The sequence below is a fragment of the Bubalus bubalis genome, chromosome 2 (genome assembly GCF_019923935.1).
Source record: "Bubalus bubalis isolate 160015118507 breed Murrah chromosome 2, NDDB_SH_1, whole genome shotgun sequence".
Classification (NCBI taxonomy): Eukaryota; Metazoa; Chordata; class Mammalia; order Artiodactyla; family Bovidae; genus Bubalus; species Bubalus bubalis.
In genome coordinates, this window is record NC_059158.1 from 122,836,374 (window position 1) to 122,862,883 (window position 26,510).

A 26,510-nucleotide genomic window follows, 5' to 3' on the forward strand; every position below is an offset into this window, starting at 1 on the left:
TTGAGGGACACAGGTATCCTAAGGGGCTACAATGAGGAAGGGAGAAGGAGGAGTACCTCAGTTTCCATGCATTTGGACAGAAAGATTCTCTGTAGAACTGGGCACCCCAACATCCTATCTGCCTGTGGCCAGATTCCAGAAGGGGTACCCTCAGCCTCAGATCTCAGCCCCAAAACCAAAAGCCCTGGAGAACTTGAAGATTCCAGGCTCCTCCCCTGCATCGCCACCCCAAGAAAAGCAAAGGATATACTTCCAGTCACCAGAAAACAACTGGCCCCAGGGAAGGGCCCACCTCACTGCTTTCAACTCTTCACTCAAGGATTGGGTGAGCATCTATTATGTGTAGAGGTTACTCCACACACCCAAAAAAGATGTGAATGGAATGCAATAAAGTTGGGAACCCATGGCAATGTCAAATGTGCTCTGCAACTCCAGGCCCCTGGACCCCAACCCCTCAAGCCCTTCAACAGGGACTTCAACACCCCCTTGGCTTCCAAGTCCAGACACCTGGCACCGTCATTTCACACCCAGCACAGGCCCAAACCAAGGTGAATTTTTCAAGAAAGGCAGACTGATCGGTCGTTCCCACTCTCACAATAATCAATCCTGCAAAAACAACAGGAAAGAAACCCAGGGAAAGAGCACAGAAGCAGGGTTCCCCTACATGCACAAACATACCTGCAAACACAAATAAGCACATGTGCACACACTTGGAACTCACAAACATCCAAGTATGCATCTAATTACAGAGACATGAACATCCAATCGCATAATGTTCACATAATGCAGAAATACACAAAACCCTGTGGGCACTCAGATGTACCAGTATTCATCTACACATGATCACATATGCACCCGAGTTTTTTGGGACACCTACATATCTGGTCATATGAGTATAGCTGCATACATACATACTACAGAAGAGAAGGAAAAACGGGGAGAACAGAATTTACCATTAAAAAAAATCCTGGACCAAAGGGAGATTAGAAGGGACCTCCCCTTTCTCTTCCTAGTCCCTGAATGGTGGGACCCAGTGGCTACCCAGGAAGGATAGGCCCTAGGGTCTGGGACAAGTGTTCAGACATTTCCCTCTTGGAAATCTGGGGGTTCTGGGGGCCCAGGGGGCTGGTGTTTGTGCCCCCCTCAGAAAGCAAGCCAGGCTTTGTTGGGATTATGAAAGGAACCTCACTTATTAGATTTGAGGCAAAGGCAGGCCTGTGTGCATGTTGAGATCTTCGCCCCAGAGCAATCCCTGTAGCTGACTGAGGGGTTGCGGCTCCACATAGCTTCTCCGCATCCGGGCCTCCTCTCCGGACTTCGCCCACCATGAGTCCTGCCAGGCTCGTGTGCAGCCCTCGACCAGCCGTCTAGACAACCGAATCACTTCTCCATTGGAAGAGCAGTGAAGTCCAGACAGGCCGAGGTGGCCCTCGCTTAGTATTCCAGGCAGCCCCTCACCTCTGCCATGCCCCGGGAAATCCTTTTGCTTCTAAAGGAGAAAACCTCTAGCAAGACTCGCATCAGAAAAAGAGACAGAAAAAGAAAAGAAGCAAGCTGGAGAGAGGAGCAGGTTGAACCAGAGTATGCTGCAGCCCGGCTGGTCCTGGCTCCGCGGGAAGCAGACCAACAGCTCCGCAGTGTTTCCGAAGTCAGGACTGGGGTTTCCGGCTTTGGTCTCCTTTGAATGCTATCAGAGACCAGGCGTGGACGTCCCGCCAGACCCTCCAAACCCGGGCCATCCCCGGGTCCAAGCCATCCCTATCACCGCGCCCTCCTTGTCCCCTGTATTCGTTGTGCGGTGATGAATCTTAAGGCCTGGCCGAGCCTCGGGGCTCCGCGCTGGGTGTGTACCCGCCTCGCGCAGGGCCGCCCTGCGTCTTCGCCCTTCCCCAGCCCGCAAAGAGGAGGGCCGTCAGGCGCTCGTGAGCACAGTGTACACTTTATTTCAGACTACAGGTTTCTGAACATAATAAAATCTTTGGCTTGTAGCGGCGGTTCAGTCTCGCAGTCTGTGGGGTCGTATTTCTCAACAAGTCTCCGGAAAACGAAAGGGTCGGGGGCAGGACAGACAGACGGACAGAAGGAGCGGGGAGATGGGGGAGGGGGAGAGGCGAAGGGCAGACACGCGAGGAAACACACTCTCACGCACACAAAGAAAAGTCCCAGAGAAACGGAGGGCCAGCGATGCGGGACGGGAGGCACCGGAGAAGCAATAACATTCAAAAGAAAACGAAACTGGGCCAGGGGCAGCGAGGCGGAGGCGGGGGATAAAATAATTATAATAATTATAATAATTATAACAATAATAATAAAGGAGATTAATAAAAAGTCCAGCAAATAGAGATCGCTACACATAATTCTTTTCCTTACCTGAAATTAAATATATACAAGGTCGTAAGCGGTTTGGCTAGATAGAGCTTTAAGAGTTCGTAGTTTTCGTCCCTTATACTGTGAAGAGAGAACTGATCTTATTTTTCGATAGCACCTGTCTGAGTCTTTCTTCCTTTTGAAAAAAAAATGTCTGGTTCCAATGTGACTCTCCATTCTGGGAACCTCTTTCTCTCTCTTTTCCCTGTTGCTCCCTTCCTCCTTTACGCTGATTCTTTCTCCCCGGGGCGTGGGGCCCACACTGGGGCGGCCGCGGTGCCAGGAGGGGGCGCGGGTGCGGCGGCCGGACCGCGCGGCCTCTGCCGGCGGCGGCTACTCGCTCTCGTCTTTGTCCTGGACCGTGGTGGTTGAATGGTTGTACAGTCCCTGCGCCATGAGGTGCAGCGCCAGGCCGTTCTTGATGCCCGTGGCTTTCTTGATCTTGGCGCGCTTGTTCTGGAACCAGATCTTGATCTGGGACTCGTTGAGGCTGAGCTCCTGGGCCAGCGTCTGCCGCCGCTGCTCAGTGATGTAGCGGTTCGCCTGGAACTCCGCCTTGAGTCTCTGCAGCTGCTCGGCCGTGAACGCCGTCCTCGGCCGCTTGTCCTCCTTCTCGTTCTTCTTCTTCTTCAGCTTCCTGGTGCGGGGACCTGCAGCATCGGAGGTGGGGACAAGGGACAGAGGGCAGGGGGGAGAGGGCAGAGGAAGCCGTGAGAATTGCGGAGCGGAGCTGGAGGATCTCGCCCAGCGCTTCTGGGGCAATAGCAGAGGCCGTGCAGCCCCTCCCGCCCACGAGCCCCTAGATCAATCTGCTGGCTACTGGGGTCGCTGGGTTCCCCTCTGGGAATCCTCTGGGATGCCAGAAGGGTCACAGAGGAAAACTGGCCAGCCGAAATTGTGTATGCACCTCACACCCCAATTCAGAACAGACCCAGCCGTTATAGGCTTAAATCATAGAGTCCAAGATGGAAAGATATTTGGAGCCCTATCAGGCCCAACCCGAGTTGGAGGTCAGGGGCCTGCTGTCTTCAGACTTGGCATAAAAAGAGGCTCAACAGTGGAGTCATGAAGACTGGGATAGGACTGCCCTGCGGGAATTGCCAGCCTGTGAACTATTTTTCTCCCCCACCTCAAGAAGTGCATCTACACCCACACACCTACAATAAGACCACATCTGCTTGTAGCTACCGACTCCAGAAAACAAGGGGATAAGGAGGGCGATGTGAGAGGCTTGCCTAGCTCCAAAACATTCAGCATCTGTTCTCTCTACCTGCTCTTCTTTCCCTTTGGCCTAAAACGAAGCCCCTTATGGAGTCCCAGGAAGACACTGTCCACCTGCTTCCTGGAAAGGGGAGAAGAGGCCTTCCCCCAGTTGTATGCGTTATCCACATGCCCAGGCCCCTGGGTTCTCTGCTTTGTCCCTTGGATGGTACCAGTAAGAAAGAGAGGACCCTCCCCATCCTACACCCAGTGGCACAGGCAGGTCTCTCTCCCTAGTCCTTCGGATACAGAAGCTGCAATCTCAGGATTGAAAACTGAACAACAAAAGCAAGTCAGAGCTGTCTTTTCTGCCCACTTATGGTGATCTGCAAGAAAACTGCATCCCCCTCCCCACATCCAGAAGCAAAACAGGGGAAAGGGGACAGAAAGGGTGGGACAATCCCGACAAAAATCTGTGCTATGCCCTAAGATGGTTATAGGAAGAGGCCACAGGAAACCTTTCTAGGAAACTGAAGGGTCCCTCAAAAACTAGTCTGGGAAGAGGGCTGGCTATGAAGCCCAGCCCTGAAGAGAGGAGGAAAAAGAGGCCTCCACACGCAAGTCTTCTCTAGCATTTATTTGCTGGGCCCTGTCATGGTTATGGGAGCTTCCTGAGCTGAGTGAAGTCCCTGTCTGGCCTGTTAACCTCTAAAATTGTCTGAAAAGTAGGGTCTGCACTGGCATCTCAAAACCTAGTGACAGAGGGGTAAACCAGGCAGCTGGCCTCTGGGGCAGACCAGCTCCAGGGGTCACCAGCTGTCCTGTGACAAAAGAGTCCAGGCCTGGCCGACCACCACAACTCAAGACTGGGTTGAGGTTCCTCTCCCTGAACTGCCCCTGCAGGATTAGAAACCAGCACCCTGCCTCCCCAGGCTTGTAAGAAGGAAAGCAGCCAAGAACAAAGACAAGCCCCACTCCTGAGCCCGATGAAGAAAGCACTGGGAGGCAGGGTGAGGGGCCAGGAAGGCCTTGGTTTAGGTTAGTAATTAGCTGGTCGAGCAGAAGTGGCCCAGGAAATGTGTGCAACCTCAGAAAGGCCCCATTGTGAGATGGGCATCCCTTAGGTTGTTAGAGCGTTGTTGCAGTTGTTTTGTTGCTGTTGTTGTTGTTACTGTGTGTATGGGTGCCCTTGCAGAGGCATGAACACTTGTAATAAAATCGTAGCCTCCTGGCCAGCCTGAGCCGCACAGCCTGACAGCTCAATCACTCTATCCATCAGGCGAGTCAATCAAAGCAGCTTTTCGGAGGTTCAGGGAGCCCGATGTGTCAATAACGGGGCTCGAGATGGCGGGGGCTGATAGCGCTCATCGATCCGCGCCCGGCCAGCAGCGGAGCAGCGGTGGGAAGTCAGAGACCAGTCGGAGTGGAGCGCCGCACCGCGACGCCAGCCCGGCCTCCTGCCAGACCGGGGCGCGGAACCCCAATCGTAGGCCAGAACCCCTGCCGCCCTCCTCGAGGCGCCCATCAGCCTCCTGGGAGCTGCGGTCCCCGGAGGCGGGCAGGCCACAGCCTCCTCACCAGGGGCCTCGTGGCTGCCCCTGAGTACCTCTCAGCCTGGGGTTCTCCAAGCTCAAAGAGGTATGTGGGGAAAGGGCCAAAGGAAAATTGAGAAAAATGGGCCTATGGCTGGCAGAAATTTGCTAACGGGCAGATGTACGGAAGGAAAGTGAAAAAAGGAAGGGGCAGGGCCCTGGAGGATGTGCCAGGCGGGCCACGGAGAAGCTGAGGTGGGGGCTGGCTCTCATGCCCTCGGCCCAGGTCTCTGGCCTGAGCCTAAGGTATCTTCTGTCCTCTCCCCCGTTTATCTGTCAGCTCCAGAGAATCGGGAGCCAGGGGCTCTCGGCACCCACTGTTTGCGAAACCGCCTTTCCCTGGATTCTACCCAGGCGGGTCAGGCCCTTTTGGCTACCCGGCTTGCGGAAGGACAGCGATCAGACACGTTTCTCTTTCTTCCTGTGTCTCCTTACATCTATCTCTATGCAAATGATCTCTCCGCAGAAAATATCGATACGGTGTTTATGTCTGCAAGGACACAAAGTGAAGATAATTTCTCTAATCAAAGCCTTGCTCAGTTTCGGCTTCCGCAGGATTTCAGACCCAGATCGCTAGGCCCACCTTCCCGCTGATTCTAAAAACCCCTTTCCCTGGAAGAAAAAGCAAAGACTGATTGAGTCTTTACTAAGAATAATAAACGTAAAACACAAAGAAGGCGAGAAGGGCTCGGAGTTCAAAATCGAAGGATCCCACTCCCTGTACCCTGAGCCGTAACCTCCCGGGCGGTAGTCGCAGAGCCCAGGAGCACAAAACTGGGTATAACACTTGGTAGTGACTGGAATTGAAGGTGAAAAGAAGAGAGCAGGCATGAGAAAAGAGAACCCTCGGGATCCGGCACGCACGCTCTCCCCAGCCCGGCGGCTGAGAGTTCTACCGGCGTCTGCCGGGCTCACCGCGCAGCCTAGGGCTGGGTACTCACCGGAGGACGGGCGATCGGAGTAGCGCGTGCAGTAGACCCAGGCGGGCCACACGAGGGGTTGCTGCGAGTCAGTTTTGACGACGGGCCCGCCGTTGGCTGAGCCCATTAGCAGTATGGCCGGGTTGCTGTGCTCCGGGTACTTAGCACCCTGCGCACCTGGACTCCCCACGCCGCCTCCACTGCCACCGCCGCTGTCAGAAGGCTTGGCCGCTGCTGCCGCCGCCGCCGCCGCCGCTGCCACGGCCGCTGCTGCTGCCGCAGCCGCCGCCGCCGCTGGGTTCCCAGCTTTGGACGCGCCCGCCCCGCCGGCGGTGGCTGGCGGGGAGCCGTCGGGTGGGCCACAGTTCCCGTCCGCGGTGCACAGGAGTGAGGCGGCGCCCGGCGCCCTCGTTCCCAGCGGGTGGACGGGGTCTCTACCTGAGCCGGTCTGGCCTCTGTCACGCTCGACCCGGCCTCCGCCTGTGCCTCCTCCGGCCGCCGCAGCCGCCGCCACCAGGAGCTGCGGCGGCGGCTGCTCCTTTTTGCAGCCGAAGTCCGGCCTCAGGATGTTGTCGATGAAAAAGTTGGTGGTGCGGTGCAGCTGGGCCGCGGGCTGCGGCTGGTGAGCAGGCGCCGCGAGATGCTGCTGCGGCGGCGGCGGCGGCGGCGGCGGGGGCGGGGGGTGCGGGGGGAGATGCGGGTGGTGGGCCAGGGGCGGCAGGCAGGGCGCCGCGGGCGGCGAGGGGGGCGCGGGCTGCGGGGACACCGGCACGCTGTCTCCATCGCTGCCGCTGCTGCCGCTTGCGCCGGGACTGAGACTCAGGGTGAGGCTGCCGGGGGCCGCCGCCACCGCCGCCGCCGCGCCGAGGCCCGAGTCGCGCTGACTTTTAGGTTCCGGCTGCTGTTCTTCCATGCTCGGCCGCCCCGCCGCCTCGGCCGCCGCGCCGGCCCCCGCCCCCCGCGCCTCGCTCCCCACCCCACTTTGCCAGCGGCCCGTGGGGGTGCGCGGAGGAAGGAGGCCGGCAAAGCCCCAGCGAAGGCACGGGGCGGGTGCAGGAAAAAAAAAGCCCAGGCGCCTGGCCTGAATCTCTCGCTCTTATCGAGCAGATCTCGCTGTCTCTCTCTAATTTGTAGATATCCAGATATGGAGACACTTGGCTATTTCTGTTTTCTTTCTGCAACCAGAATCAATTTGTTTTAAATGGGGAATAAGCCACGGTAAAAAGGAAGAAAAAAAAAAAAAGGAAAGGAAAGGAAAAAGAAAGCAAGAAAAAAATCTCCAAGAATTTTTTTTTCCTTAAAGATTAAAAAAAAAAAAAATAGTCTTTAAAGTCTAGCCATTTTCCTAGGCAGTAGTGAGGGGTTTGACTTCCCCGAGTGTCACGCTCAGCTGTGCCCAGAGCGCGAGGCTGGCAGCGCCTTTAATCGCCTTTGCTTTTTTTGCAGGGAGAGCGCGTCTCCGCCAGCGCTGGGGCTGCTTTTTTTTTTTTTTTTTTTCAAATCTCTGACAGCTCGGATCTTTGCTCAAACTCTCTCGCTTAAAAAAAAATCACCCAGGCACACTTTTTGCCTTCAAACCGGAAGCACGTGAGTCAGGGCCGCACGTGTGCGGGGCCAATGGCGAGCCAGGACTCGCGCTGACACCCGGGCCTCGGCCCAATAGGCGCGCGCGGGACTTTGCGGATAAATAATCCGGGGGCGGCGGCCGCGGGCGGAGAGGGGGAGCCGCGGCGCGGGCCCCGTGTGTCCGGCCCTCCCTCCCCTACCCGCACTCGAGCCCCTCCCCCTCTTTCAGGCCAGGACCGAGGAAGGGGCAAAGGAGACCGAGAAGGGGTGGATTGCGGGGTGTACGCAAATAGACAACTCCATAAACAACTTGTTGGAGAAATGCAGGATTATGGGTGCGTCCGTGCAGGCGCAGGATCAGGAGGCAGGGGCATCGGCTCTTTTGGCAACCCCCATGCCTAAGAAACAGCCTTTTATTTTCTCGCTCTAGCTTTTTCTTGCTTGTCACTAAGGGTGAAAGAGTGCTATCACTGTCGGAGTCTGTGTGTATATGGTGTGTATTTGGGGAGTGGGGGGAGTGGGGTGGAGAGAGGTGAACCGAGGATGGTCGGAGATGTGAAACAGACCTAGATTTGGCTACTTTCAGTGGAGCGATTTATTTTTCACAAGTAGCAAACGCCAGAGGCCAGCTGCGCCTAGCTAGGTTTGTAGGTTTGTAGTGCATGTTGGCCGGCTGCACTGCGTGCCCTTCCCGGGGTTTCCGTACTCATGCCCTGCCCTGGCGGGACCTTTGACAACCCCTAGGAGCTGTCCTGCCGCCATTAAGCCAGGTCCAGAGCGCGCGAGAGAGTCCTTTCCTGGCCGCCAGAGTCGAGCGGTCCGGGCATCTTATAGTTGTCCTGAGCCAAGTAAGTAAAGGTGCGGATACCCTCGAGGCCCTGGCTTTTGAGCTCAGGGAAACCTCCGTTTTCGATTTCCACGCGAAGTGAAATCTAGCGGATAAAAGTACTGCACTCTCGGTATTTGCCCTAGCCAGCTGGACAGCGAATTTCCCCCAGTAGTCCAGATTTTCCTGGGATTGTTCCCCAATCCTTGAAGGCCTCTCACTGTAGCCCTGAATTTTCTTATCAGGTTTTTTGGGGGAGGGAGGAACTGCAGGGGCTCCCGCAGCTCCCACGCTCACGGAGATCTGTCTCCAGTCGCTGGGCTCTTTTTCGCTGTTTCCTTGTCGAAGGACCCTGAAGTTTTCCCACTGCCAGGGACAGGGTAGGGGAAGGTGAGGCGCTGAACATCGGCGGGGTTTGGTTTGCCTACCAAGCCTTTTTGGAGGGCCGGGATCCGACTATGTGGTGAAGCGTAGAAAAACTCAGGCAACTGAGGCCTCCGAGAGGGTGTTATCACGGAGCTCCAGCGAGCATCTAGCCGGGACCGCCATCCTTAACTGGGGCGACGGAGAAAGGATCTTTTTGAGGATGTTGTCTAACGGAAGCATTCAAAATAATCCCCCTGTGCCCAGAAAAGTCACAGAGGGTTAGGAAGAGAATAAAACGAAAATCACAATAACCGTAACCCCCGCACTAACCGAAGTTTCTCACAAGGGGCTAGTGGAGAGCGGGAGTTGGTATTGCTAGCTGCATCTCTAGGTCAGCAGAGGGTCTTCCGATGCTCGGGGCTTTCGGAATTCCTAGCTGGACTTTCCAGGCGGTTCCGGGGCGGCGAGAACCACTTTCCCGAAGCGCTGCGCTAAACCAGGCCCGACGTGATCTCCTCAAACCTCCCAAGTCGTCCCCCAAATCCACCTGAGGGTCTCCCGGGTCCTCCTCAGTTCTGTACCCAAGGGCTCCCCGAAATCTCCCGGTGCCCCACCCATTCTCCCCGAAATGGGGGTGGGATTTTATTTATATTTAAGTTCGCAAAATTGAAATCTTTATCCCGCAAGCGAGCGTGGGTACTTAATTAAATTCTAATTAGGACACTATCAATATCCTATTTAGCCGCGTAGCTTTTGTGCGCCGCGGTCCCTTTCAGCGCCGTAAATAGGGTCTCGACGCCTTATCTCGCCTGCAGGAGACGCCTCGAGAAGGGCTGCGGAAGATAATTTATAGGTTTTAATTACTCTTCATTCCGCCTGATCAGCTTGGCGTTCATCACAGGCCTGTGAATAAAACCCTGGTCAAAAGCTCTGTCACATCGCGCTGGCAAGACGCTTAATCAAAGTGAGCGGCCCCGCGCGCCGCGCGGCCCGGCTCCTCCACGTAATTTCCAGCCAGCTGATAAAGCCAGCTGAATAATGCGGCGGCCCTTTGGAGACACCATTTACAGAAATGACTTTATTGACGGCTTAACGTCGGTAATTCATTTTACCTTTCATGTAGTGGAGCCCGGATTTGTTACAGTAATGGGATGATAAATGCACCCGCGGCCCACGAGCTCCGGCTGGATTAGGCGGTGCTCCTCGCGCTGGTTCGCCCCCCCACCCCCAACAGCATCCTCCCCCAGGCCAGGCCTCTGCCGACGCTCCGCATCCAGAGCCGCTTGCTCTCCGAGACCCCTACCATGGCCCGCGCCCTCCTCTCTTCTTCCTGAAAATGAACATATTATTGGGAACTTTGTGTTAGCGAGTTGGTGTCCTGGCAAGCCTAATAGTAGGGTGTCGCAGTGAGCAAATGTTGATCCAGGTGGGTGTGTGAGGGTCCAGAGGACTCGGAGGGTGCCCAAGAATGGACATGTAGGTGAGGAAATACGGGCAGGGTGAGTTGTGTGTAAAAAGCCTGTAGGTAGAGGGGTTAAGTGTTTGTGGAGCAATGTGTGTGCAGGTGTGAGTGCACTTTTGTGGCAGTCTTTTAAGGGGTACTGGTTTGTGCCTTTGAGAATTCCTACCAACTTGATAGATGTCCAGGAAGGGGTGGGCTGTCAGGAAGCAGGTTGGGAGAATTTTCGCAAATCCAATTGAATCCTTTTCTTCAAATGCCCTCTGCTCCAGGGCCAAAGATATGGAAGTTTAGTTCTGAGCTATGCCGCTCTGCTGGGGCTAGAGGGCTCACAGAAGGCCACTGACATAGCTATATCTCTGCAATAAATTGACTGTCCCCGAGTTCTGCCAGCCCACATAGAAGTGGAGAATGATAAGAAAAGGATTTTTAATGCCCAAAGGAGCATTTCTTTCCTCACTTCATTGAAGGGCGAAGGGAGCCGAAAGAAGCTTTCAATGGTAGAGGGTGGGGTAAGCAAGACAGGGACCCCTCTCAATCCTCCTGCCTCTCTCCCACTCCCAGACTTCCTCCACTGAAGCTAACTAACCAGGGCCTGCCACTAAGCAAAAGGCACCTGGCCAGAGGGGAAGTGTTTGTGTGTTTGGGGGAAGCTAGAGAAGTTTGGGGACCATAAGTAGGAACTGATGAGTAGTAGAGGCTGGGATACTGTACCCTTGTTTTCCAATCTTGCAAAAACCACTTATGGATTTGGAGAGTGGCCATGGCTATGGGGGAATGAGCCTATATTTGTGTCTATTGCGCTTGTGCATCTGAGAACCAGAGACAGAAATGAGTCCATAAAAGCTTTGTTTGTATGTCTGTGTATTTGTGTGCATGGCTGGAGGCTAGCGAATGTACACATCAGTGTGTACACCTAAGTCTGCCCCACCAGCTGGGTACAGTGAAATGTATTTGGTGAGGGTTTTGGTGTACGCTGCTTAGAAAGGAGAAGTCTTCCACCATCCCGCATTTCCACAGAACTATAGATTTCGTTTAGGCAGAGACAAAAGTCATGGTCCTGCCTGCTTCCACCTGTCTTTCGTGGATGGGTGTGAGGGGGAGAATTGTGAAAGCAAACCTTGCAGCCTGGCCAGGCGTGCATGCGTTGGGCCGAGAGTATGAGCGTGTTGCATGCACACGGTGGTAATCGCATTTCGAGTGTAGATCAGATGGCGGTGGGGCCTCGTGGCGCGGGACATGAATGAGTTGTCGCAACACAATAGCGCACAGCCTTCCTACGGGGACTGGGTGACCAGCGGTTTTGTTGGGAGTGAATGCGAGGAGATTTCTGCTACAAGTGCCTCGGTATTATTATGAGCCGGAAGGTCAGACTATACATCGCAGGTCCCCAAAGCCTATAGACCTTGGGAAATGTGGGGCCTCGAGCCACGTCATTGTACCTGACAGTCCTTTCAATAGACTAATTCAATTAGCGCTTGGGAGTTTTGGTCTTCATTTGGAAGCGATAATAATGTAAAGGGTGAGTGGGTGCAGGGGGATTCAATGGGTATTGGTTAGGGATCCTAAGCGATTGTACCCAAAGTTTGAAGCAGGACTAGGGGAAGCAGGGGAAGGGATAAAGCTGAGATGGGGGTATGTGGAAAGCAAACCATAGAAATAAAATGCTCTGTTGACTCTAAAAATTGGGGTGTCTGCTTTGTTTATAGAGACCCTAGAAGACTGGAGGTGGGCAGGGGATATTTCTTTATTTCTGTGTGCAAGAAGTATACCCACAAATGTCCAGGTTCCTAAACAGCCCCCCAAAAGCCCGCTGTTGGAGGTGGTCACCTTTGAGGATTTCAATATTTGAATTTATGCACCCATCATTCTGCCTTCCCTCAGGGTTTTCTCCCTTTTATGGGAGGGAGAGGCGGTTCACAGCACAGACTATTTGTTCTAGAAACGGTTTTGGTTTCGGGGTGCTTTTATCCCCTTTAAAGCTGGGCAAGCAGAGAAAACGAAGCCCTTTCTCTGCTTGACTATGGGAAATAGGAGAAACATCTCTGGCGATTCCCGAAAATTGCGGACGCTGTCGGCGCCTGATTCCCGGACACCGGGGAGCAGACACCAGACCGTCGCTTCGGGCGGGTTGACTTGTCGACTTAGGGCTGGATCACGGACTTGGGGAGAGAGATGCAAGGCCCCTTGGCACAGATTACGGAAAGGAGCCTTTACCTTCTCCTCTGTATCCCCAAACCGCCCTAAAGCTGTACCACACGCCCCAACCCCCCGCCACCCGGGAGCCGGGGATTTTAGAGCTCACGGCTTCCGAAAGCAAGGCAATTATATATCCTTCTCTCTATATTTTTCTTCACTTTAATCAGACATCCCGCCTTTCTCCTTACAAAGAATTTCACCCAAACCCCAGAACCGAAACCCTAATGTTCATCCTCACAGCCCCCTACACCACCACCCCCGCCTAAAAAGAAAGCCCAGAGTAAATTCAGCGGCTATGCTCGAATTTTCTTCACTCCTTTATTTTGCTTTTCGCCCTCTCTCACTCCCTCCTCCTGCCCAGAAGGTTCCCAGAGCTTGGCGACCCCAGGCCGAGGGGGCCTGCTGCCCACCCAGGTCCCCACCTGTCCGAGTGGCGGCTCCCGCCTCCATCCGGCTCGGCGCGGGTCGGGGTCCACACTGACTGGCCTCGAGCGTGTGCACACCGGTGGGTACGGATGTGAGAGTGCGCATGAGGTGGGGCCAGGGCGGCTTCCGGGTTCTGCTGCCCCCCCTCGGCTCAGTCCATGCTCCCCGGGAGGTCAGACCCAACTTCAAAGTTGGGAACAAAAAAAGAATAACTCAAGAAAAAAAAATACACATACGACATCCGAGTCCTTTGCATGCCCATACGGCTCCAAAACCGCGGTCTCCGGCTCGCCCCAGCAGTCATCCTTCTTCCCTTTACTCTTACAGGGCTAAACACTGGTCCCACGGCTCTTCTGCCGCTGGCCGGGGGAAAGCAAGCAGAAGTCGGCGCACCAGGCTCTCGGCGCTCGGGCTCCCGGACAGCGCCTTCTCGCCGCCCTCCCCACCGGCCCCCGGCCACGAGCCAGGCCGCGCCCCCGTTTCATCCCCTGGGGTGCAACCTCCCCGACCCCCTTCCCTGGGAGGGTGCGGGGAAACTCCGGATTCCAACCGAGATCCGCGCTGCTGGCAGCTGGCGGGGAGGTGAGAGAGGGAAAAGTTTGGTCCGCAAGGGGGGCAGGTGGGGAAAGGAAGTCCACCGAGCCTGGGAGAAGAGAGGGAAAGAGGGGAGAGAAGCCGGGTGCCTTCCCCCACCCCCCGACCCCCCCCCCCAGCCCCCGCCACCTCCTCGCTCAGACTGGATCTTGTGCCGGTGAGGTGCGGAGGAGGGGTCACTGCCAGCTTTCGGCCTTCGGGGCCACCTTCCCTCTCCCCCAGCTTCTGCAGAAACCAGAGCTGGGGGGCGACGGTGCAGCCGGGCGCCTGAGTGTTTTTACGTGACTCTGTGTGTGAGAGACTCCAGGTGAGTGCGGGTGTACGTGTGTGCCAACTGCACGAAAGGATTGTGTGCATTTCTGCGCTCCTGTAACCCTCGCGTGGTTGCGCTGTGTCCGGGTATGCAAGTGCAAGTGTTTGCATGGGCTCTGTGCCCTGGCTGTGCTTGTGCCTCTCCATGTGTAGGTCTCCGGGGGTGCCTTTGTGTGCCAGCTGTGAACCTGAGAGCAACTCCCTCCCACTGAGGCTCGAAGTGAGGTGTGTGATAGAGCAAGGGCCAGAGGGCTCTAACCCCAAACCCACTGCTCACCTCCCACCCCATCACCACTCCCCCACCCCCGTCATTGAACTAGGCAAAGGCAAAGGAAGCAGTTGATAAATCCTGATTAACCTACCTAGGCAATCCCCAAACCCTAAGTCCTCACTGGAGGAAAGAGTGGCAACATGTGGCAAGGTTAACATCACAGGGCCTCAGGGAGAGAATAATCTATAAGCCCACTCTACAGATGAGGCAACTGAGACTCAGAGCGGGAAGGAACTAGATCAGGCTGCCGCTGGTATTGGGAACCTTGGACACCTGAGTTTTGTCCTGAGGCCTAAGCGCCAAATGAGAGCACAGGGGACAGTGGCCTCCTTCCCTGGGTCTGCCAACTCCATTCAATTCACCTTCAAATAAGGTATATTCTCTCCCCAGACTGTCTGTGCGGTGGAAGAGGCAGCATCTCTTGGGGTTGGGAAAGCAATGGGAGGCAAGCGGGAGACACAGTCCCTCCTCTCTTCTGTCCCACTGGAGGGCCTTAAGGTTCCTGCTGCCTTTCGGGGAGGGACGAGGGATGGGGGTTCGCTGCTTCCTCTCCACCCCCACTCGCCTTCAGAACTTTCCAGGCATGAATGATGCTGTTAGGGATGGGAAGTCAGTGAGAGGCAGGCTGGCCTCAATGTCAGGAATGAAGTACGGGGGAGGGATGGAATACCGACCCCAAAGCCATTCCAGGCACGTCCCTCCCCTCCCGCACCGAGTATGCCCGCCCCAAAATTGTTATGCAAAGGAGTCAAGTCTGTGATCTTCTGGCGATCAAAGCGGCAAAACCAAATATTAGAAAAGAAGTCAATAATGGATGAGCAGACTAAGAAACCCATCTCGAGGACAATTATCGTCGCAATTGAAAAAAGCTCCCGGCTTCCCTTACTCCCTCCCACCCCATTCCCAATATTTGGGGGGGGGGGGGGGGGAAGTAGGCGGAAGAATGGGGCCTGGGGATGGTGGTAGAGAAAGGCAGCAGCCCAGCTTGCGTGAAGGAGCGGGTTCGTGGACGCGTTTGTTAAGGGGAGATAACGCCCCCTAGGGGTGACCCTGGTAAGTCCCGGCAAGGCCAGTGAGCAGAGCCTTGCCCTCTGCGCTCGAAGCTCTTTAGCCTCTTAAAAGAGTGTGGTCACTCTGAGCCGAAGGGCTAGAATCAAGGTTTCTAGGGTCTTTTCAAGCACGAGCCTGAGCCCCATCTGGTGCACCCCTTTCTACCCGCTTTCTTTCGAGAGGGACCCTAGGCGGGTTCTTAGGGCAGAGAGCAGGGTCCTAGGAGCGCGGGAGGATTCCCGGCTGGTTTTCCTGAGAGGAACGCGCCACCTATCGGTGCTCTCGGAGAACTGCACCTGTGTTGCTCTCCGGAGGAGGAGGCTATAGGGGGGAGATTTGATCTGAACTCCCTGGGCCGGAGATCCAGACCATTTCCGGACAGTCCACACCAGACGGGGGAGAGACAAGATTGCAGGAAGGGGATCCTTCACGGAATCCCCTCGCCTCGTGAGAGCTAAAGCTGTTTGCGCTGTGATTCCTAAAGCAGCAAGCACCTGAGTCGAAGTAGGATGGGCAGTGAGTTGGGAGTCAGAATTGGATTCTTTCGACTCCTCTGCTATGCGACCTTGAGAGGGTCCCTGGCATTCTCTGGGCCTGTTGCCTTATTCATAAACTGAGGAAATTGGATTAGATTGATCCCTTCTCGACTCTGACCTTGAATCTAACATTGAATCTAACAAGTATATGTAGACGTGTATGTCCTGTGTTTCTATTTCCAGCTCTTAATAGATTCTGGACTTTTACATGCCATTTATATCCTAATATCTTATATGTAGCTGCTTCAATTAATATTACTGTTTTATCAGTTTTCTGGGGGTTTCATTTGCGTGGGGTCAGGATGCTTCTTGGTGGCCCGAATAATCCTGATAAATGCCTGTTTGAAATGAAGCCAGTCTTGTCTGACTCTTTGCGACCTATGGACATAGCCTGCCAGGCTCCTCCTTCCATGGAATTTTCAAGGCAAGAATACTGGAATGGGTTGCCATTTCCTTCTCCAGGGAATCTTCCCGACTCAGGGATCGAACTCAGGTCTCCTGCATTGCAGGCAGACACTTTACCATGTGAGCCACCAAGGAATCCCAAATGCCCGTTTACTTAAAGCTTTTTTAAAAAGAAACAAACAGGAAAACTTCAGTCAGTTTACAGTGTGGGACATGGCTGGGGAGGACGGGTGTCACGGAGCCAGGGAGAACATAATGGATGCTCATGTGGGAGCCTTAGGAGAGAAGACCCAGGACCCTGGATTGCAGTCATTGTCAGAGAGGTCAAGGAAGAACGGAAGCTAGACCGGGCTAGAAAAACGGGCGAAGCCATGGAGACTCCGAAACTCCTGGGGTGGGGCCGGAGTAGCTCCTGACTGGAGGCTCCTAGATAGATGGAGCAAAAAAGGTAGGCGTTGAGACCAAAGGAGGATCGCTCAGATCTTAAGCCACTTCCCCTAAAACTCACCATGAAATTAATAAAGAACGGAAAGAAGGGGGTGGGAGACAGTATTTTCCTCTGGTTATCCCGAGAAAGCGTGACTTTTGCTTGGAATTTCGGGTTTGTGAAGCTGGAGGGAAGCGAGAGTTGCCCGCTGTGGGTGCTTTTTGAAAGGGCCGGCGCTCAAGCTTGGGGCAGCCTGCCTGCGCCCAAATTAGACGTGCCGACTGGGGCGCCCCGGAAAGGTCTGCACCTGACGGAGCAGCAGGCAGGGCCCGCTAACCTCTTCAGCTTCCCAACGGTCAGGGGCAGCGCGAGGCTGGATCCGCTGCCTTTTACGATGGTTGGGCGGAGGCCGCGCTTCCCCTCCCCTGGGAATAGAAACTCCCCATGGGACACCCAGAAAGGCTGCCACTTTGAATCCGGGACCCTTTTCATTCTGAATGGAGAGGACGTTTCTCGTCTTCCAGTCTGCGTGTCCAAGAATCGTTCTGGGCCGCCGGATCCTCGGAAGTGGCAGTGGTGAATTACAGCGTCCTAACAACCGGCGCACATTGAGATTCAGGGCCAGTGGTTAAAGTTCTTAGTTGCAGATGGAAAAATCAAGGGTCTGGTCACTTGTCCTTGTGAACGCTAACCGATCCCTTGGTGTACTTGGTGACCTGGCCCTGACGTCCTGGCAGTCTGTACGGCTCGGAATTTTTCTCCCGAGTCTGGGAGATCGAGCTGCACTCAGAAGCCGGCGAAAAGTTCGCAGTCCCGGTTCTCGGCAGCGCGGAACTCACATTGCTTGTGACACGGGCGCTTTCCCAGCCTCTCAGATCTGACCCATGGAACTTTGTGCCCTCTGGCCTGGGTGCTGAGGCCCCGGAGTTGGTGGCCACCCCGTTAAGCTATGTCGGCCCAGGAAATGCGAGCTCCAAGCCTGGGCCTACCACGGCGGCACCGCGGCTGCAGCTGTGGGTTGAGCACGGTGGCAGCGTGATCGCTGTCTCCTAGCCGGACCGAGGGGCAGCAGGGACTCAGTGTCCAACCCACCACCTCCTTGGCTCTCCCAGGTGGGCCAAGAAACCCAGATTTCAGGAATCACAAGATGCCAGACAAGAGTGCGCTGCGGCAAGCTGACCGAGACGCGGGAACTTCGGCGGCGCTGGTGCGGAAAACGCTGGCTCCAAAGTACACAGCTCAGATTCGCCTCTGTGGCGGGACCGACAGAAGAAAAAGAATGGATTCATTTTGCATATTTCATTCAGATTTTGCGAGTCTACAAAGCCATCCGGAGAGACAGAGAGATAAGGAGGGAGACAAGGAAAGGGGAGAATGCGGATGAGGGATCGAGATGGGGGAGAGAAGGAAGGAGAGGGGTAAGGGGAGAGAGACAAACAGATGGAAGGAAGGTCCCCTTAAGAGGAGGTAAGGATGCTGAGGAAGAGTATCCAGCATACAGCGGTGTGCTTTGGAAGCAGCTCTAAGCTTTTAATCGGGGTTAGTTCATTTAATGCTTGCAGCAACCTATTGAGAAGTGTGGCACTGCCTTTCCAACTTTCAAAGGAGGAAACTGAGGCACGGAGAGTCATAACGTAGCCCGAGGGGATGCTCATAGCAAGCGGAAAACGAAGAGCAGAATTGATCCCCAGCTCTTGGAGGAGCGGAGGAAAGTCTGTTCAGGGCACCCAGGGAGGACGGGGGTGTTATCATTTTCTCCGCACTGAGGCGGCCTCGATGATCCCAGACGCTCCAGCCAGGCGGGACTCCTGTAGGCTGCGGAGCTCCTTCGGGTGAACGTCGGCCCGGCCTTCCGAGTTCTCTCCAGGGGTAGGCAGATCTCTCGTCCTTGGTAGGGACTGGAATCCTCTGCAGGGAGATGACCTTCTGTTTCCGTCACTCTGACAGCCTCTCCGGGTGCAGCGCAGTCGGGCAGCCACTCATTGCGGGTTTTGGTGCTCTTCGCGCTTCTGAGCTCAGTGACCTTGGAAGGGGCCCCGCGTGGACTCATTCTTGGTTGGCTGCAGCGGGCTGCGGGGGCAAAAACGCTGGTCCTGGCAGGTCGAAGTTGCTGGGAACCCCCACCCCCACCCCACCAGCCCAACCCGCACCTCCATTTTCAGTGTCTGGTCTCGGCAGCTGCGGCTGCCAGAGTGATCGCCAAAGCCCAGTCTTTCCCAGACTTGCTTTCCGGCAGCAGGCGGGGACCCTGGCTGGGGCGTGCAGAGAGCTCGAGTCCCGCTGAGAGGAGGAGTCCCCAGGCTTCCTAGACCTGAGCCTCAATTGTCCCACCACCACTTTCGGATGTCCCAGGGCTGGTGCAGGACAGTGGCAAAATCCGGGTGACCCAGCCTTTCCTAGCCATCATCCCTCATCCCTCGGGATTGCTCCCCTCCAAGGCTCCAGCAGCCCTTCTTACTGACCAGGATGAGGGTGAGGATGGAGAGGGAAGGAGGGGACCTAGGATCAGAATTGATAGGAGATAGGGGTCCACTCCCCTCTACCTTGGCTCCAGGTCCTCTGCAGGCCAGTGAGAAACTTTGCCGTCCTTGAGAACCTTCAGCTGCTACGTGGAAGGGGTTGTGCTGATGGTTGGTTCCAACTCACCCAGGCCCTGGTGAAAGAACTTTCCAGGCAGAGGAAAAGGAGGTGGCCTCTCAGCTTGCTTCAGAAAAGTGCAGGTGGGCTGAGAAGAGGGGGCTGGACCCCAGAGTGCTATCTCCCTCAGCTAATCACCAGGAGTTTTAGTCTTTCAGCCTTGGCTCCCTCCTATTTCCTTTTCCCACAGCTTTGTCCTTGAACCCAAGGAGCAGAACTAGAGGCTTTGCTGCCTGGTCTCTGTCACTGAGGGGGCACCTCAGACCCCAGTTTCTCCAGACCCCGCAGGGCTCTTAGATGAAGAGTGAGCAAACCTAATTAGGACTTGTCAAATGCTAAAAAGTCTTCCTATTGGAGGCTGTCTTAGGTCTGGAAATCACAACTCTGTAAATTTGCAGTATAGTTGAGATTTGGCAAGAAACTGAAGGTGTCAACAATTCTGAATGAATATGAACTTGAACTTGACATGGGTCTTTTTTTTTTCTTTTTGGAAGGTATCTGAACCTTGAGCCAAAATACACCAAAGAAGAGATTCTCCTCACATCCTCTACCTCCTCGAAGTTACAGGTACCTTGACTGTGGGGACCTAGGGGTTGGGAGTACAGAGTTTGCAGGGAGCATGGGAGGTTATTTATCTTCCCTAGGTCATCAGAGAAGGAAAGCCAAGAGACAGTGCTGCCATCCCCCTTTCTCCATCAACCTTTAGCATTTATCCCCTCACTTCTCCTGCCTGTTCCTGTCAGTCTCCCAGCTATCAAGTGCAGACTTGACAGGAATGTTGCAAGGAAAAACTAATTAAATGGCAGTACAATGCTTTTGAAATATTAAGTGTCATGTAAATGCCTAATGCTAATAATAATCTTGATGGTGGTAATTATGTGCTAGGAAGCACATCCCAGACAGCTCAGCGCTGAGCCCCAATGTGCGTGTCTATGAGAATCCCAGGGAACACCCATTCTTTCTGCCACAGAGCCCCAGCTTTGAGTGGCCAGGTGGAAGGTGGGAACTCCTTCCCACTCCAGGTCCTGGCTCCACCACCTGGGAAGCAGACTGGGCTTAATCCTGGCTGGGAGTCCTTAAGTTACTTCACTTTCTGACCCTGAAGTCCATCACCTGTAAAATGGGAAGTTGGTGATTCCCAAGGTATGGATACCCCCATGTTGGATTCTGCTTCTTCCAGGCTCTGACTGGCTCCACGGTGCACTCACATCAAGGTCTGACCTTTGTGAGCTGGACGTCTTCCATCCTCCAGAGCTTGCTTAAGATAGAACCATTAGGGGGATTACCCTGATTACCCTTCATGTTTAAATAGAAGGATATCCTTAAACACATCTCCCTCTTTCTCTGGACTCTCAGTGGGAGGGGCAGGAGGTCTCAGGTCTTAACACTTTTTCTTGTTTGATGAAACACCAGGCCTTCCCCAGGACTTAAAGTTGCCTTATAAGGTCATTTTACTACCACCCGTCCCTCAGCCCCATCCTCTCCCAATCAGAGCTTCCCCACCAGTGCTGGGCTGGAGATATGGGGTGCTGATGTCTGCCAAAACCAGTGGAGGCTCAGGGGGCAGCAGACTACAGTGACTCATGATTGAGGGTTTTGGGAATTTCCACCAGAAATCACTGGGCCTCTCAGGGGTTTTGAGGAGTCAAAACCTAGATACTTTACTGATACTTCTCATCCTTGAACTTGCCCTAATTTTATTTCTCCACGACTTGGAAAATAGGTTACAATTTCAGGCTTTTCCAGCTGCCATTTTTTGTCAGTCCTAATTTGGTTGGATTTTCAGTTTTTATTGCTATGTGATGACATACCCCTCCTTGTTGGAGAAGAAAATAGCTCTTTTTTTTTTTTTTTGGTTATTCAAAGGAAACAAATTCTTGTCTAGTTAAGCTTTAAAAACAAAGTACTTTGTACTGTTTAAGCTAGGCTTCAGTAACTCAAAAACACCTTACCTTTAAAACTAAAACTTTTTGCAGATTAAACAGAAATAGGTGGTTTCCTAGGTATTTTTAAGGCATCCAAATAGGAATGCTATAAACAGGGACAGTGTTAGGCTTTGGCATTTAAGCTATGTGATACTTCGTGGTCAAATTTGAGGAGAATTACAACATCAGACACTCACAACACACACACACACACAACACAAATGCACAGTTGAAAGGAATTCTGGACTTTGCCATTTCACACTTTCTTAGCTAAATATAGGCTTTGCTTTTTATTTCTTCCTTATAATGAGAAGCTGGGTGTGCGACCCCAGGGCTATACATCCATGGAATTCTCCAGGCCAGAATACTGGAGTGGGTAGCCTTTCCCTTCTCCAGGGGATTTTCCCAACCCAGGTCTTCAGCATTGCAGGGGGAATCTTTACCAGCTGAACCACAGGGAAGCCCAGAGAAGCAGGTGACAAATGTTAGCTCACATCACCCATTGATGGCAGGCAGAGACCACCTTCCAGGCCAGTCAGTACCCTTTCTGCCACACCATCCTACCTGCTGCTTCTTTGGATAAGAAGGCAAATCCACATGCAAAATCCTGCACACTCCCCAGACGTGATCCTGTGTGTGTGTGTGTTTAGTCGTGTCCATCATTTTGCAATACCATGGACTGTAGCCTACTAGGCTCCTCTGTCCATGGGATTTTCCAGGCAAGAATACTGGAGTGGGTTGCCATTTCCTCCTCCAGGGGATCTTCCTGACCCAGGATCAAATCCGAATCTCCTGCATCTCCTGCATCGGCCCTTTACCCTGTGCCACCTGGGAAGCCCCAAATGTGACCCTAGGAATCACCAAATCCTACAGTTCAAAAATACAGTTCTCACACTGACCTGCCAACCCCACAGCCAACCTTGAAGGGGTGCAGGCAGTTTCCAGGCTAAATTGTACAGTTACACACCCAGGACAGTGGGACAGTGAACCGTAAGGCCCATTTCTTCACCCCTGGCTTATTTTTTGAGTTCAGGCTGTACCCCAGTAATCACCTCCAGTGAATGAGAGTTGTGGTCTGGGAACCTTTAGGGGCAAATGGGAATGAATACACCTATGTGTAGCTTTTCAGAAAGTTTGTCTTGTTGTTGTTGTTTTACTCGGTCCCACCCAAGAGAGCTGCATCATGAAGAATCTGTTTCCAAATTAGATAAGTTACCAAGTAGTTACCCATAAGTAAGACACACTTGATATTTCAGATAAGTTCCTGGCAACTGCTGCTGAGTTAGCTTTTTTTGTCTTCCTGAAGATGTTATTCACCAAAAAGCGTTCCCTTCTCCAGGAATTTCATGGCAAAAAAAAAAAAAATTTTTTTTTTTTAAATTTCTGATTTTTTGGTTCCCTTTGGTTGGTAGGAGGGGAGTGTGGGGCACAGTCGAGGTGATGTGGTGGGGCCAGGTTCTAGACCACAGGGAGAGAAATAGGATGGGGGCTGGGGGCTGGGCAGAGCAGCAATGTCTGTGGGACATGGGCCTCAGCTCTGTGCGGCTGCCCCAAGCTACCATGCTAGCACACCAGCTTTGTTTGATCCTTTTGACTCACTGCCACCATCCTTTTCATCACTCAGAACTCCCAATCTTTTTTCAGCATCTGTATTCCTATACTGGCTGCTGTGTTTGCTGTGGGCTGTGGGTACCCAAGCATTTTGTTTAATAACTTTGGTTAATTCTTTTGAAAGCACTTTGATCTGAGCAGTCTGTTCAGGGAATGGGGCTTCTAGTCCAATGTGGCTGCTGCTGCTAAGTCGCTTCAGTCGTGTCCGACTCTGTGCAACCCCATAGACGGCAGCCCACCAGGCTCCCCCGTCCCTGGGATTCTCCAGGCAAGAACACTGGGGGTGGGCTGCCGTTTCCTTGTGGCAGGCATGCCCTTTTCCTTCTCCATGTGCTGTCAACACAATGCCAGGCAATGAAAAACAATCTCTCCAGAAATTCAGATATTTCCACACTGTCGGCTGTTTGGCCCTGGGAGCCAGAATGTTCAGCATTTCCTCCAGATAATAGTATGTTACCAGGGCCCACAATAGCCTGGGAAATCGAGCCCCCCTTTCCCCTCTCCACAGGAGTCCTTACAGTAGACTGGGCCAAAAGCCTAAGGAACCACCAGACTGAAATTCTTGCCCAAGGCGGGAGTGGGGATGGGGAGGAAGTGTGAGGACATCATTCCCTTTCTGTCTGGTGGAAACTGCCTAGCGCGTGTGGATGAGACAACCCAGCTCAGCGTGGATGGGCTGTGTTGGTCCAGGGTGGTAGAAGGGATGCAGGAACTGGGCTCAGAGAGCCAAGCGGGCTGGCTTTCCTCTAGCACTTCTGGTTTGGAAGCTAGTTTGATGGGAGGGCTGTCAAATTTGACCATCTTGAGCATTTCCTGTGTGGGTTCAGGAAAGCTAACTGGGGATGGTGGAGTGGCAGGGGGTTACAGGGCCTTGAACTCTCTTTGCTATGACAGGTCTCTGGTGGGCCAGAGAAGCTGCTCGTCTGTTACCCTTTCCTGTGGAGAGAAGACCTCCTGGCCCATATCCTTCCATAAACTCAGATCCCAGATCTCTGGCCTGTGAGTAAAAAAAGAGAAGAGTGTGTCACATTTAGGATTTAAAGGATGTGAAGCCCCAAAGGAGCAGATAGTAGAATTTCAGGCATTATCCAGCAGGTGGTAAGGAATTTGGGGGAATGCAAGCTGACTTGGTCCTATTTGCTAAATTAGCCTTGCACTCAGGATGCTTCTGGGCCCCCATATCTCTCCAGTGCATGCAAGCTGCTTCTCAGAGCTGATGAGCGTGACCCTGTTTCAGTTCTGTCCACCACGACAGCCCCTGGCCCCACTGAGCACTTGAAGTCTGGTTGGTCTGAATGGGGATGCGCTGCCAGTGTAAATTAAAGCGCAGCATAACCAACAAGACTTACTGCATAGCACAGGGAACTCTACTCAATATCTTGTAATAACCCATAATGGAAAAAAATCTTGGATATATATGTATATGTATATGTATATGTATAACTGAATCACTTTGTTGTACACCTTAAATTAACACAGCATTGTAAATCAATTATATTTCAATAAAAATTAAACACACACTCACACAGCAGATTTCAAAGGCAGCACGCAAAAAGAAAGTATCTCATTAATATTATTGTATTGATTATATATTGACATGACAAGTTTTTAATCTGTTGGGTTAAATAAATTGTTAAAGTTATTTTCCTCTGTTTCTTTTTACTTTCTTCTGATGTGGCTAGTAGAGCATTTAATTTACATATTCAGCTTGTATTCAGGGGTCACATTATATTTCTATTGGACAGTACTGTTCTAAGTGAATCCTTCCCTTTTGAAGTTACTTTTGAGGACTTGCTTATTAATTTCCTTCTTTCATTAGCCACATGCATGGAGGCCACTCAGAGCTCCAGGGAAATTTCCTTTCTGCTAGATCATTTCAGTTCAATCACTCAGTCATGTCCGACTCTTTGCGACCCCATGAATCTGCTAGACAGGCACTGAAAGATCAGAAGTGGGCCGGGAGCCCAGCTTGACTTGTTTCCAAATAATGGCTTCTGGTGACATCGTGTGGTCATTTCTTAGTACTACACCAACCACAGGCTGTGCGCAGTCCCCATTTCCCAGTTCTGGTGTTACCCATTGCTCGCTGTAGTTACCGCACTGGCTGGGCTAATAGATCAGAAATCCTACACTTGCAGAAGAATGTTTTTCCCCCACATGTGTCCTGTTATCCTCTCAGCCTCCTTTCAGCTCTGCTACATCTGCAGTATTGGGTTGACCGCACTAACCTACTGCGAGGTTTTCTTTACTCAAGAGAACAACTCTAGAAACCTCTCTCTAGAAAACAGATATTCTAGCCTGGAAACCTTGCAAAAAGTTGAGTGGTCTTAGGGAAGTCTTTCTACTTCTCTGTGCCCCTTTTTCCTCATGTGCAAAAAAGGTCATATAGCAGATGACCTCTAACCTCAGCTCTGGCTCCCCAAATCCTCTTTGGTGGAGTGGACTCAACCCCTCACAGGTGGTCACCTATAAGAAAGGGCTTAATGTGAAGTTCATGGAGGTGACTTAACACAGAGCAGAGGTAACTGACCATGATTTCTGAGGGGGCGATAATAGGAACACAATTTCATCGGTGAAGACTAAGTACTTTACATATGCTATCTCATTTAATGCTCACAACCATCCCACAAATTAGGTATGAATATAAAAAGGTAAAGAATCTGCCCACAATGAGGGAGACCTGAGTTCAATCCCTGGGTTGGGAAGATCCTCTGGAGAAGGGCATGGCAACCCAGTCCAGTATTCTTGCTTGGAGAATCCCATGGACAGAGAAGCCTGGTGGGCTACAGTCCATAGGGTCACAAAGAGTTGGACGTGACTGAGTTGGGCACACAAATAGCAAACAGAATTTTAATATACACAAAGTTAAAAATCCATCTAGGAGATCAGGGGACCCTATAGAAGAAAGCAGACTGTCCCAAGAGAATCTAACTGTATTGCAAATGAATGAGACATTTGCATTCGAAAGGGGTGGAGAAAGATACTGATCTAAGCAACTTTGGAAATAAGTAAGAATAGAGGCATGGGAAAGTGCACATAAGCACTGTGCTCTGTTAACAAAATTGTTTCCCATGTGGGCATGCAGTACTTATTCTGATATTATTAAGCATGTAGATGGGAATTGGACAATCAAGTAAATGGTTGACAGATGATGGGAAACCAATTGCTTATAGTTGGAGTGGGAATTTACAAATAGTCAAGGAGAGGAAGCTGGAATGATCCATGTGGTAATGGATTAGAGTGGGAAACATTAGTATAAACCCATGTGTAGCTTATACAGATGATTACATATAGAAATATTTGTATATGTGTATATATATATATATATATATATATATATATACACACACACACACACACGGGTTAATATATACATACATAGTTCCTGTCCTATAGGCTAAGAGGGCCTAGAAGCAATGACACCCCAATAACAATAAGCATCTTAGCACCCAGATCTTGGTTTCTAATACCATTCTCCAATAAGGAACCAAGAGTCCTTGGAGAAATGGCCAATTCTAGAACCAGAAAAGGAAATACACATGGTGAACCTGGAGCATTTTGTGTTGCTAGAATATAAGAAAGTGCTCAAAACTTTAAAACCCTCCATTGATAGAGGCATACAGGAGTCAACTGAAAGGATTCCTAATGATAAAACTGGAACACCAAGCTACAAAATAAAGTAGTATTGTAACATTTGACCCAAAGTTTAAAATAAATATGTATTCATGGGCCCATACTGATATCAATGATTGAATATATAAATGAAAGGGAGAAAAGAGGCAGATTTCCCTTGAAGAAAATAATACATTTCACCCCCAAGG

At 52.4% G+C, this 26,510-nt stretch overlaps 1 protein-coding gene and 1 long non-coding RNA gene across 2 annotated transcripts; one reads left to right on the forward strand and one right to left on the reverse strand.

The window, feature by feature from the left end:
* Positions 1 to 1,919: 1,919 nt before the first annotated feature.
* EN1 (engrailed homeobox 1) lies at positions 1,920 to 7,613 on the reverse strand. Its single transcript, XM_006047404.4, has 2 exons — positions 6,101 to 7,613; positions 1,920 to 3,017 (listed from the first exon to the last, which is right to left on the reverse strand). Exons 1-2 carry the CDS (start codon positions 6,990 to 6,992, stop codon positions 2,701 to 2,703), a joined length of 1,209 nt encoding a protein of 402 aa, XP_006047466.3. The 5' UTR covers positions 6,993 to 7,613; the 3' UTR covers positions 1,920 to 2,700.
* LOC123331643 lies at positions 5,072 to 26,510 on the forward strand. Its single transcript, XR_006548396.2, has 3 exons — positions 5,072 to 5,205; positions 19,648 to 19,720; positions 23,584 to 26,510. It is a non-coding gene; the product is annotated as an uncharacterized LOC123331643 (long non-coding RNA).

What these genes read in the sequence shown, in the direction of transcription:
- EN1 (XM_006047404.4), bottom strand. Translation starts at nt 6,992, where the DNA reads ATGGAAGAACAGCAGCCGGAACCTAAAAGTCAGCGCGACTCGGGCCTC. An exon ending in CTCCGATCGCCCGTCCTCCG is followed by an intron (nt 3,018 to 6,100) that starts GTGAGTACCCAG and finishes CCGATGCTGCAG; the next exon opens with GTCCCCGCACCAGGAAGCTG.